General features: G+C 37.4%; 1 protein-coding gene across 2 annotated transcripts in view; it reads left to right on the top strand.

Moving 5' to 3' along the window:
* Nucleotides 1-12,557, top strand: part of SMS (spermine synthase) — a 51,848-nt gene extending 39,291 nt beyond the window's left edge. For both annotated transcript variants that reach the window (XM_065071408.1, XM_065071411.1), the window contains 2 exons: nucleotides 9,025-9,140; nucleotides 12,151-12,557. In XM_065071408.1, the coding sequence (XP_064927480.1) occupies nucleotides 9,025-9,140; nucleotides 12,151-12,193 (159 nt within the window). In that variant the 3' untranslated portion in view covers nucleotides 12,194-12,557. The remainder of the gene's footprint in view (nucleotides 1-9,024; nucleotides 9,141-12,150) is intronic.
* The last annotated feature ends 70 nt before the right edge of the window (nucleotides 12,558-12,627 follow it).

Raw genomic sequence — 12,627 nt, 5'->3', positions numbered from 1 at the left:
AGCCTGAACTCTGCTATAACGAGGAAATGTCTCATAGGAAAGATACTGCAAAAGGGTCACTGTCCTGTTGGCTACTGGCCAGTAGCCATGTTTGCTTCTTCTGCATTGGCATTGTGTTGTACTAATGTTCAGAACATCTGTCCTTTGTAGTTTGTAGCTTGTCCTGTGATAGTTCTGCTTGCAGGGGGTTACCTTGTATGTCTTGTTAGAATGTCATTTATTTTGATGTTCAAGAAATGCTTTACTGAGAAGTGGAACTTTTGCTCACAAGATGAGCTGTAGTGCTGCCTGACTCTGTGAATGCCACTGCTGGAAAACATAAATGGAAATACTCATCATGTCTTCATTGAGCTCTGCACAAGTTTTAGAAACTCTTCAGCACATGAATTGATTTTTTTTTTAAAGGTGTTTTAAAGTAGACAGCATACTACACCTTTCTGTTGTTATTAGGAGCAAACAGCTACAAGTGTTGTTCAGGACAGCTGTCAGCAGGTAGAGTCTAGAGCTGTTTAACTGCAGCATTCCAGCATCCAGAAATGTTGGCTGTGAAAAATGGTCTCTAAAATAGTTAGGGATGTCCAGGAAACAAGAGTAGTTGGTAGTAAGCTGGTAACAGGAAAGCTATGCAAATGAGAAAGGCAGGCCATGCAGTGCTAAAAAAACCAACTCATGCACTTAGGCTGCAGCATAACCTGTTCTGCTCCCATTCAGGATACTTTCCTGTAGAGTTCTGTTGACTGTTTGCAGCCTAATTGAAAATTGAGATTTTTGTTATTGCACTCTTATATGGCTCTTAACTTTCAGAATTGTTTCCAATCTCTTAGCTGTTAATGTTCAATAATTTAATGGGCATTAACTAGAAAAAAGCTCCTAATGTCCTACTAGTTACACTATGGTAGTTTTGATTAAATGACTTAAAATGTAAGTTTATCAAAGCTTCAGTGCACAGAAATATCTAGTTTTTACATAGTTGTGTTGTGTGGATGGCATGATGCTTTCTCTTCATCTGTAGGAGGTGACAAAATGAATGGTGCCATTGCTGTAACTGACTGTGAGTCTTGTCTGGTGCTGCACAGTTGATGGGTTTCCTAAAAATTACTGGCAGGCCAGTTAGATTTTGATTAGATCTTTTGTGCCTTAATGCAGATAGTGTATTTTTAGGATGGTGTGTGTTATACTCAGAAGAAAAATTCTGAGAAATTTTGCTGATGTTCATAACTTCCTTTGATTCATATCCTTTTAAGAATAGGGCATGCACCCTGACCCAAATGGGGAGAAGTGTTCCTGGAGCAACAATTTGCAGTTATCTGTTCAATGCTTATATGCATTTCCTTAATTTTTTATTTTTTAAATTAAAATCTTCCTGGGAATCTTAGTAATAGCAATTAATTCTGATATAGATAGAACTGCACTCATGTCAAACTGAGATCAAGAAGTTCCACTGACTGATCTGTTAACACGCTGTTATGAAATCGCATTTTCTTGTGAGAGGATTTCTCTTTGCAGCTCACCTCATGAACATAAATCAGACATAGTTTTGTACAGCTAAAGCAGTATTTGTGCTTGTCAGTAGTTTTCCCCCCTACCCCCCAAGAGGCTCATGCTTTTAGTATGTACTACAGCATTCACAGGTCATAAATTGCTTTGAGTTTTGGTAATGATAATAATTCTTACTGAAGTGTGACAGGTTGTGCATGGCTTTCTCTCCCAGGCCTGTGTGTCTGGCTTTATTTAGAACTTGCCAGAAACAGTCAGGCAATGAGAAGTTCTGATGCAAAGTCAGCTAAAAGTCCTGAGGGGTGTTCTTGTAATTTCAGGAGTGTGTCAGATATGAGCTTTGAAAGCAACAGTTATGACACTGAGTAGTTATGCAGTATGGAGAAGATGAAGTGTTTTTTCTCAAAGAAAAAAAAAAGCAACAAACAAAACAAAAAACAATGGCAACAAAAAAACCACAACCAAACAAAAACAAACAAAAAAAAATCCAAGAAACTTTGGCGAAAATCAGACTTTGTCTAAAGGAGAAATGAGATTTTAAAATGGAGGTGTGGTGGGTTTTGGTGGGTGTTTTGTCTAGATGTTTCTGAGCAAGTAATGATTAGTGTTTTCAGAGGTTTGGTAATCAGCTATGAAATACAGGAGTTATTATGCACACTGATGAAAAAAGTAGATGTCTGTTTAGATAACTATAATTTATCTAGGTATGCTTATGACTTGAGATTATCAGGAGAATGATATTTTTTTTTTGGCATGCTGCTAGAACATACCTGGTTGTTCCCTGGGGATTCCATGGTGATCCTCAGTCTCCAAGTACTAATGCAGAATACCCTTTTACCACTAGGTGGAGACTGATAACCAATATTGCCTCAGCTGTTTATTAACATTTAGAGAGATTCTGCCTGTGAAAGGTTTTTCAGGCTGCTTGTATTCCTAGGGGATGCAAGAACATATGTGGCCAGTTTTAGGATGGAAGGACTTTTTTCTTGTTTTCACTCTGGAAAGACAGAAAGGGCAGTTTATGGATCTCATTCACTGCTGTAGTAAGTTTGTGCTTAAGGGTATCAGGGGAAAAAAACACCTCCAAATTTGCTCTGTGTCCACAAATAGTAATCACAATGAGTACAAACTTTTTTCATGTTCTTACATGTGCTTTTCATGTTCTTACATCATCTGTATTGAGAGTCCTGTAGCCTACATAGGACCTGGACAGAGAGAGGTGAGCTTTAGGGCCCCTACTGCAGAACTTGCAGCCCTGTCTGTGTGCTTGAGACTTGGTTGCAAAAACTTGTTGAATGTGATCCTGCTAGTCAGATGCTCAAGGGTCAGATAGCTTGCTGTATTTCTCTTCTTCCTTTTCCTCCTGAGGCTGGTGCTTTGAAGTTTTTAGTGATGTCTGAGTCTGTGAGGTGCTCAGTGTTGCCCTCTCCAGGGGGAGCCAGTTACAGGTGCAGGTTCCCAACTCTCATGGGGGATAGCAGTGGGAGTCAGTGAGGATGTAAAAGCTTGGTGTACCCTGAGGTCCAGCTTCATTTCTAATGGACCTTTCCAGTGACTTGTTTTGAACATGTTAAGTGGTTTTATACTATTGGCTGTACTATACAGTGGGATTTTCGATTGCCCAGGTGATGATTTTTTTTCTCCAAATTCAGTGGAGTATTTGTACTTGCAGATAATACTGTGATATGTTTGTGGAGTTTTTGAACAATCACCATCCTGCACCTTCCATGTAGCATGTGAGAATTGTCCCAACAGCTGTGAAAGTCTGCTTTGTAAGATGCGGAGACTGATTGTAAGGTTGTCTCTGTATGAATGGATTAAGAGTAGCTATGAAACTGCCTTTTTCTGTGTGAAGTTTTTGTTCTGCTGATCTAATCCTTTGAGGCTGAACAGGCTATCATTTTCAGCCTGTTTATGAAGTGGAACCTTTAAAAATACCTCTGAACAGGAATTTGCTCCTTCCTAGTCTGGGTCATCCAACCCAGACAGGATAGAAACAGACTTGTACCACTCATGGGTTTGGCTTCCAGTAAACAGCTTTAATCACCGGTGCAGGGGATCAGATGTCTCCCACATGCACACGCATCCCTTCACCAAGCTGTCGCTTCCTGGCTGCTCTCTAATACAGTGTGGCCCTGCCCTCTAAATGTCCAGACCACCATGATGTTGCTCCATAGTTACACTCCTTTTTTTGGCTGCTGTGTGGGTTTTCTAATTAGTACTTCCAAAGCAGGAGCAGGGTTTTCCTTGACTGCATTGTGAAAAGAGAAGGCTGGAAGAATGGATGTGTCCACATGTGAGCCTGTATGATTTCTTGCCATTTTGGGAGTCTTTAAGGGACAGACACTTCATTTCCTTGTGTTACTGAGAGTTCAATTTTAAATTAAATTGAATTGATTGTTTGGCCGGTAGAGGTACCTTCAGTCAGGTTTGTCTCTGGTATCTCATTAAAAGCCATTCCTGTCACCCAAAACTCAAACCTAGCTTTGATACGAGGTGTTTTATGCTCTATATATCTCCCTGCTTCTTAGTCACTTTGAAACGAGGAAGGAAAAAAAACAACTTGGCCATGTTCAACTCCAGCATTTGTTATTACAAAACAAAAATAGAAAGCCATGCTAAATTAAAAGTTAAACTCTAATATACGGTCACAGACAAGGATGCCCAGTAGCAATGACATGTAGGGTAAGATATAAGAATGACATGTAAGAAATGGGCAGGTATGGAAAGGGACCCTTCCATTTGCTTTCAAGTCAGTAGTTTAATTTCTAAGGTTGGAGAAAGCATGGTGGCCTAAATTCAGCCTATAACCAGTTGGTGAACACATACCCCTTATAGGTTGGTAAAGGTAACTAGAACTTACAGGTTTAAACAATTTATTTTCCCTACTTATTTTAAGGAATGTTTGGGGGTTTTTTGTCTGCATGGTGCTGGATACTGTATTTATGGTTTATATTTGTGCTGTAGAAACCTGAAAACTAAACCCATGGTACTACAGAACATATACCTTAAGAAAACCCAGAAGAATTGGTGCTGGGAGACAGGCATGAGCTGTTGAAATACGTGCAAGCACTGAGCAGACGTGGAATGTGGAGGCTGTGAAAGAGTTCAGGAATCATCAGTTTAAAACAAGGTCTTATAAACACAGATCAGTTCATCTCAATTTAAAACTACCTCAAATACTCTTGTGTCAGAGAGATGCTTCTTAAGGAGAAAAAAGAAATTTTCAGCATTCCCCCACTTCTCTGCCTAATTGTTTGACATGGAACAAAGACTGACTAAGAAAAGGTGGGCAGAGGAGTTTGGTAGAGTTTTTGATGTTGAAAACTGACTGAACAGTGTGGTAGAAAAAAGTCTGATTTATACTACTTTTCCTTTAAAGAATAGTCATTGGCTTAAATCTTTATTAAAAACTCCGTTCAATATTTGTTATTGTTTGAGTATATGGAGGCTGTTCGGAACAAAAAATGTATTGCTTTACTGCAACTATTTTCATTAGACAGGGAAAGTTAAAATGAACAGGTTTGTTGGTCCCTGTATAGCATTCAGGGCTTGGTGCCCTGTGTCATATTTTAGCAACACAAGAACATGTGTGATTGACATTATCAATACTGTAGTCTTAGCTGATAAAGCTGGTCACTTCTTACAGAAAGGTGTTAATAATAGTGACATTTTTTCAATAACTTTTTTCTTTATTGAAATAAGCCAAGTTTTGCAGATTTGATATTTGGCATTATTAGCTCTTCAAGTAATGCTAAATAGCTTCAAACAAATTGTTACTGTGCAGAATTGTAAAATCTTGTGGTGTGTTTCCAGAAGTAGAGGTTAATAGAACAGGCAGGTGGGGTGTCTGAACCTTTAGGTAAGATCTTGATTTGAAGATGGGGTGGTTGTGGGTTTGAAAAGTAAAAACTGCTTGGTGTGTTTTAGTGTTCCTGTAACTTGTTTTCCACACTGTCTGCAGTGATTTGTGTGTTGCTAGAAAAGGGAGAGCATGAAATACTGAACAGACAGGCTGGGGAATTGTGGATACTTTTACCTCATTTTTTATCCTATTAAACTTCTTCCATAATAGTGCTATACTCCATAAATTACCTACCAGTGTTTTCTATTTATGACTCAAATTACACATACAGGTTGGTTTTTAGTTTTGTTTTTGCATTCAGTCTGATGTTGAAACAAAATTATATGGTCAGTAAAGGGCGGCTGAACTAAATAATCGCTACAGTCCCCTGGATAATAACAGGTTACTAAACAAGTCCTACAGTAGTCTGTTCATTGCTGTGCTTTGTGCAGTTGTGCTCAGTGTTGATTTCTTACCTTTTTACAAATCTCTTGTTTTGATACCCAAACCCAAATAGGATGTATTCAAATAAAGCACACCATCTGCCTTTACCAAATAACTAAGTGTATGTTAGTCTGTGAAATATGATCAAATTGATAATCAAACATGTTTTATGCAAGTTCTTTAGAACAAGAGCTTTAAAGAATATTATTTTTTTAAAGATGCTTTGTATAGGATTTAAAGTTTTCTACTTATGAAAACTTGAGCATGGTCCAAAAATTTCAGAGGAAGAACAGTAGGATTAAGTCTTTTTTTTCTACTTCCTCTGGAAATAAAAATATTTTAAATACATTGTGGAAAAAAGCCTACCAATAAAAAGTAGAAAAAATAGTTTAAGTCTCAAAGTCAGAATGTGCATTATACACTTAATTTGTAGTTATTTTTTGTTACTTGCAAAAGGCAGTGTAGATGGAGCTGTTTAGATATACTTATTTCAAGTAAGATCTCTGCTTGCTTCAGCTTCTGCATGTTGTACTTTGTTTTTAAGAGCACATGTGATATTTGTCAGTCAAATTCATTTTAGTTCCTTGCTTTGTGACTATTACCTTTCAGTTGTGTCTGTGTGCTTAATCACTTTAAGGCCATTTTTTAAAATCTGGGAGTACTGAAAAGCAGAATGCAGCTTTCCTAAAGACCATTATCTTAGAGTTAAAAGCTTCACAATGTCTTAGCAAAACATTGCACATGTGTGAAACACAGGTAGTGCAGATGTTTTGGAAGTGCTGAATAAATCCTTTGATCCTGGGGTCCTAAAAAACTTGACCTTTGTTTCAAATTAGAGATTTCAAAATATTGAGTAAGCTGTAAGAGAGCTATAGTTTTTAATTAGATCTAGCTCTTTTCTTAGTTGAACAATCTGCATTTTTTCAGTCAGATGATAGTTACACACATCTAAAGGCAGGAAGGGACAAGATCCCTCCTTCAGTAATTGGAAAGAAAGTGTGTGTGCATGCACAAACATTTCCAGAAGTCATTCAGGGCAGAGGGAAGATGCTGCCATTCTACAGTTGGAGTCTGTTGCTTTAGGCTTTCTTGTTCTTGTCTCTTTCTTGCAAAGTTCAAGGCTTCTAAAGATCAAAAGCAGTACTGTGCTTGGAAGTGCTTGTGCTGGAAGGCTTTTGGCCTGTCCAGTCATGAACAGAAAGAGTCATCTAGAAGTCAAGAAGCCAGCAGTATTGGTAAAGAACTATTTTTTAATATATTTTTAACTAGACCTTCCTATGTAATTCATATTGTTTTATCATCTAGACTATTGTTTTGTGATTTGAGATAAGCAGCAAACTTTTGTGCACTGGGTATCTTCTTGTCATTTTGTGGAACTTTGGCTCATGTGCTAGGCTACTAGGAATTGTGTATTCATTAACATGAAATTTGCTTTTTTTGTTATGTTGGTTTTTCATTTGCTTTTTTTGTCTTCTGTAGTCAACATTATTCTTCTTCTAGAAGTGGTAAAATGTGTGAGAAGCTGGGGAATTTTTATGTTGAAAGTAACTCTGGAGAAATGCTGGTTAATGCTTTTGTTCCTACTGATTAGAAATCAGATGAAGAAAGTAGTCTTTGTGCTAGGTCAAGGTAAAAGGCATTTATGCTACAAGCTAGTAAACCAACCCATTTAGGAAAAATGGGGGCACATGTCCTCTGAAGATGTCTCATCCTGCCCTGCTTATGACCAGATGTGCACATGCTGTGTGGTCAGGGTAAGTTTATCATCACTGTATAACTTGCTATTCATGTGTAGTGTGCAGCATGGTTGGGCATCCATATTTGGGGCCCTGTATATTGAGCTGAAGGTTCCTCATGGAAATGGAGCATGTAGAAGACCACAAATCAGTTTACCTGGCTGTCAGTGTGCTGAAGACCATAGACATCACCTCCTCATTGACCAGAATTGCAGAATGTCTTGTCTCTGCTGTGCCACAGTGACAGTACAGCTGTATTTGGCAGGTCTGTATTCAGCCTCTCGTACCAGCCAAACAAAAGCTGACTAATTTGTAGGCCATGCAGTGGTGATCATATTCAACTTCACTCCATTTTAAATTAGCATTCAAATAGCTTGTGCATTGTATTTAAGGTTATGAAATATCAGCTAGTCTACTCAGTTATGTAGAAGAGAAACTTGACAGGAAGATTTTTTGTTAGACTTGCGCAACTGTCTTCTGTTTTGCGTAGTTTGCATTTGTTCAGTCTGGTGTTCTGTGGCCTCACTGTTATTGCTAAATCTTCAAAGCCATTATGGACATGGAATGTCACTTTTCTAATTAGAGCTTTCTCTATGGGCATCCCAGGTACCTGTTGCAATAACTTCTGCTTAACAATACTTAACTTTGGACAAGGTGGTGCTCATAGTTAGGAGGGGGGAGTTGTTTTTTTGTTTTTTAAATTCTCTACCATTTGTAATCCTTGAAAAGTGTTTTTATTCAAAGAATGATGTGTTTGACTAATATTTGTTTTTATGGCAAGCAATGCTGTGAACTTGATGTGTCTGATCTTTCATAGTTACGCTGTTAAGAAAAAAATATCTAAGCACTAACTTTTATTTTGTTCAGAAGAAGATAATACTAATATTTTTAGATCAGACACAGGTCCAAGAAAAACATACCATAAGCATCACTTCCTTTTCAGAAGTGTGATATGCAGAAAGTCAAGACAGTGTAGCCTGCAGCTTCAAAACTTCTGTATAATCTGGTTTATTTTGTCATGTTGCTCTGTGGAAGACTGTTTAAAATTGAGTAGGTCGTGGTGTTTTCATAGTGCGTGTTAACGTTGTAAGACCTAGACAATGTTAAATAATTGAGAAAATCTGGATGTTTAATACTGTTTACTGAAATATTTAAGTAATCATAAAGAAAATGGTGGTTAAGTAGATGTTATAGGTAAACAACACATGGTGGTCTTTTTAAACTGGAAGTCCTAATGTAATGGCTGCTTCTGCTAATGAGAAGATAGATAATCCCCCCCATACTTACCCTTTCTTGAAAAGATACAAATTGTTGTTTGCTGTAGGGAGAATGAAGACAAGCTGTTCAGTATTTGCCTTGTAAATATTAAATATTAGGAACAGCATGTTTCTGGTTCTGAAGTATGTGGGAGCCTTGCATTAATGTCAAAATGTATATATTCATCTGCAATTTTGCATATTTGTTTGATTGTAACTGAGAAATGCCTTTTTTTTTTTTCTTCAGGGAAACTGTATCAATCTGACGGATGCCTTGACTCTGTATGAAGAACAGCTTAGCAGGCTTTATTGTCCTGTGGAGTTTTCGAAAGAAACTGTGTGTGTTCCCTCCTACATGGAATTGTATCCTTAAAAGCTGAAAAAAGAGCAGAGTGTGTATATTAATAAATCAAGCAAGCCTAGATTGCTGGGAGGTAATGAACTCAAGTACAAGAAGGCACTTCTAATTTAAACACTGTTAATGTTTTTTCATTGTAAATGTACTACTGCAACTTTATTTTGAGGATAATTGCAGGAATTATTTTTTAAAGGTGCCATAAATTCACAGCTGGCAAAATCATCATCACCTTTCAAGATCAGGCAATGTTTTTGCTAATGTTCTTGAGTGTTTCCAAGTATATTGTTTATGTGATATAGGATAAATGGCATGATGAGGGTAATGCTGCCTGGGAGTTCTGGCAAGGCTGCATCCTTCCTTTTTCTTTCATAAAAAAACACCAAACTAACTTTATAAGGATCAGCATGATCCAGACATTTAAATATTCTCTGATTTATTCTTGAATATACAGCTCAAACTGGATTTTTTTAATGGTGGAAAAAAGTGATTTCTAACAATCATTACTAATGAATGTAACTGAAAAAAGTACTCCAAGTGGAGGGGTATACACATTTTGGGGCAACACCTCATTCCTGAAAATAATCCTTCAGAATTTATTTTCTGGATGGCAGTCAAGTTATACAAGGAGCTAGAAGTTTCAGTTTCAAGCCATTAGCTCTAGAGGGGCATTTTGACCTGCTGTGGGGTACTTCTGCTGCCTGCATTTGCCTTGAGCTTTTACCAGGAAGTGTTTCTGCAGGGCTGTGCTTGCTGTGGCTGTCCCTCTCTTGATAGGAGAGATCTTTCTGGGGTCTGCTTATTCATAATACATTAAGGGTGTGAAACTCTGCCACAGCCTTTCTTCTGTTTGATGTGTTTTTTGCCTCTCTTCTGTTTCTAATCTTGGTACTGTTTAATGCTGTAGCTGCTGTTCTGGACTCCATACTGACTGTAACAAGCTCCTGTTTCTCATTATTCTCAGCTCTCCCATAAAACTCAGATTTGATGTTAACATTTTCAAGACAAAGAGTAAAAGGGGAGATAACCAATTTATCTGAAACTGACAGATATTTTTGCCTTTACAACTGCCAGACCTTAATACAACATGTGTGTTTAGAAGTATGAATCCTTGAAGTCTTCTAAATACTGATTGCATTGTTTATTAGGAAATATGTAAAATGTTGCTGAATCAGTTGCCTAGGAAATGCTACTTCATTCCTTTGAAAAGTACATCTAAAAGTTTCTAGTTAGCTGACAGATTTAAAACACTTATTGCCAAAAATATTTTATAACTTGCTCTTAAATAGGTATAACAGAGGTTGGAAGTTAGCAGTTCTTAGAGAGATGGGGCAGACTTAATTAATTTGTGTTTTCTGAATGAATTAACAATAACATAATGATTTAGGTAGAGGAATATTAAAGGATTAGCCCCAAGTAAGTATTCTAACTTTTAATTTGGCCTTGGACTTCTGATAGCCCTTTATCTGTATTTCAGGTATGTGTTAGCACCTTTCTTGAAAGTTAATTTCCACATAGGAGTATGTATCTGAATGAAAAGTTATATTTAAGTGCTGCTTCACAGATGACTGAGATGTGATATTTTACAGTAGAATTGTGACAAGTAATAAAAAAAATATTTTTTTCTGAAGAATGTGACACATTTGTGACATTCACATAAGTCCCTGAAATCTTCTGAGCCATTGAACAAATCTTTTTACTTAGGCAAATGTTCGTTTTTGTAATATGGCCCAAAGTTACCTGTATGGTACCTGAATGCAGCCAAAGTACTAAGCTGGCTATTACTTTTCATTGTTTTTTGCCTACTTCAAGAACTGTTATTTTGTGTAATTATTTGAAATTGTGGTGTTTACCAGTGCTGTGGGGGTTGTCTGAAATTGAAGTAGCTGTTGACATAAAAGCCAGCTTTCTATTTTAAGTGTTTGTCTCTGAGGTCTCCACCAGGACCTTATGGTGAACATGGAGGCTCCCATCTGGAGTGTGTGTGACCTTGCTGTGTAAACAGAAGAACATATATCGCTATTCAGTTTTGCTAAGTTGAAATCCTAGGAATCTATGCCTTACTCTGCAGCTGTTGCTGTAGCTTTAAAAACGGTGATGTTCATATCTTATTCTCCTGTCCTCTCCAGAAGCAGGTAGAATTATGTAGCTCTGAGCTCCCTCATGTGCCCAGCATGGCAAGAGAGTTCTTGAGGATGGGTTGTCTGTCCAGCCAGGAATGCCTCAGAGAACAAGGGTTTGAGCATGGCTTCTCTGACTGTGCTGAAGCTGGGTCCATCTCCCCTCAGAGGAGCAGCACAAAGAGCACTGATACAGCTGCCAGTTGTTCTCTTTGCTTCTAGCTCAGTCTGGGCAACATAAAGGTCTGCTTTCTGAAAAGTATTTATGTACCTAAAACAAATGCCACAGAAGCTTTTAGAGAAAAGCCTGAGCAAAATTTAGATGTATCTGTTAAGTGAGCATTCAACAGAACCCATTTAGGCATTTAAGAGGTAGCAAACATTTCCCAATAGGATACCTGGACACCTAGTGTTCCGCTATTGAACATGTAGGTATTAATTTTGTCTGATTGCATATGTTAGAGATTCACAAGTTAAGTGGCTGGATGTCTCTCCTGCCTGTCAGGCTTGCTACTTTGCCATTGAGAAGATGAGCAAGAGAGATCCCAAATTGGTGAACTCCTGATTGATGTTTTGATCACTCTTCCCAAAGTACTTCTGTAGTTTTTTCACTGGTTGCAATGAAAAAATGCACCACCTGAAAAAATCTACAGCAATAAATAAAGTATGGGTTTGCAAAGGAATTCACTTTCAGGGGAAATGGGATACTCTTTTGAACTGTTGAGCCAAAAAGATGATCCAGGGAGATGTCACTTTTGAGTATTTTTTTTTTTTTACATATTTCATCTTTGACCTACCAGAAGTTTTCAGAATAGAAATACAAGTGAAAAAGAACTACTTCCATTTTAACTGTGTATTACAAACTTTGCTTTTTTTTCCCTTAACTTATTTTCTCCAGATGGGTATTCTACACTATTTGGAAGAAACCAACTGACATCTGAACATAGAGATTATTAGAGATTATCCTAAATGTACAAGCTGCATGGAGCATATAGGCCTGCCACATGCTGCATATTGGCATCTTGAACCTTTAAATTATATGCTGTAGATGATCCTGAAACTTAGTCATGCTATTGATTGTGAATTCTTTAAATGTTTTTTATTATTATTTTAATTTAAAAGCAAATGGAAAATGTATATTTTGATGAGCTAGGCTGTTATTTTTGAAAGTCAACTTAAAGATGAATAGGCAGCAAAACTGTATAGCTGCTGAATGCACTGAACCTTTAGAATGTGATCCTTTTTATTTTTTGTAGATCTTCACAAACTGATTAAAAAAGACATCTTTAGCATTTCATCCCTGAAGGGTGGTCTGTGGAGTTTCCTTTTTTCTTCCACCATTTTTTTTTTAATTTATGGTGTTTAAGGTTGGAGG

Source organism: Columba livia, chromosome 1, assembly GCF_036013475.1.
Source record: "Columba livia isolate bColLiv1 breed racing homer chromosome 1, bColLiv1.pat.W.v2, whole genome shotgun sequence".
NCBI classification, from domain to species: Eukaryota; Metazoa; Chordata; class Aves; order Columbiformes; family Columbidae; genus Columba; species Columba livia.
The sequence above is the reverse complement of the archived record's forward strand: the minus strand, read 5'-3'. Positions and strand labels throughout refer to the sequence as shown.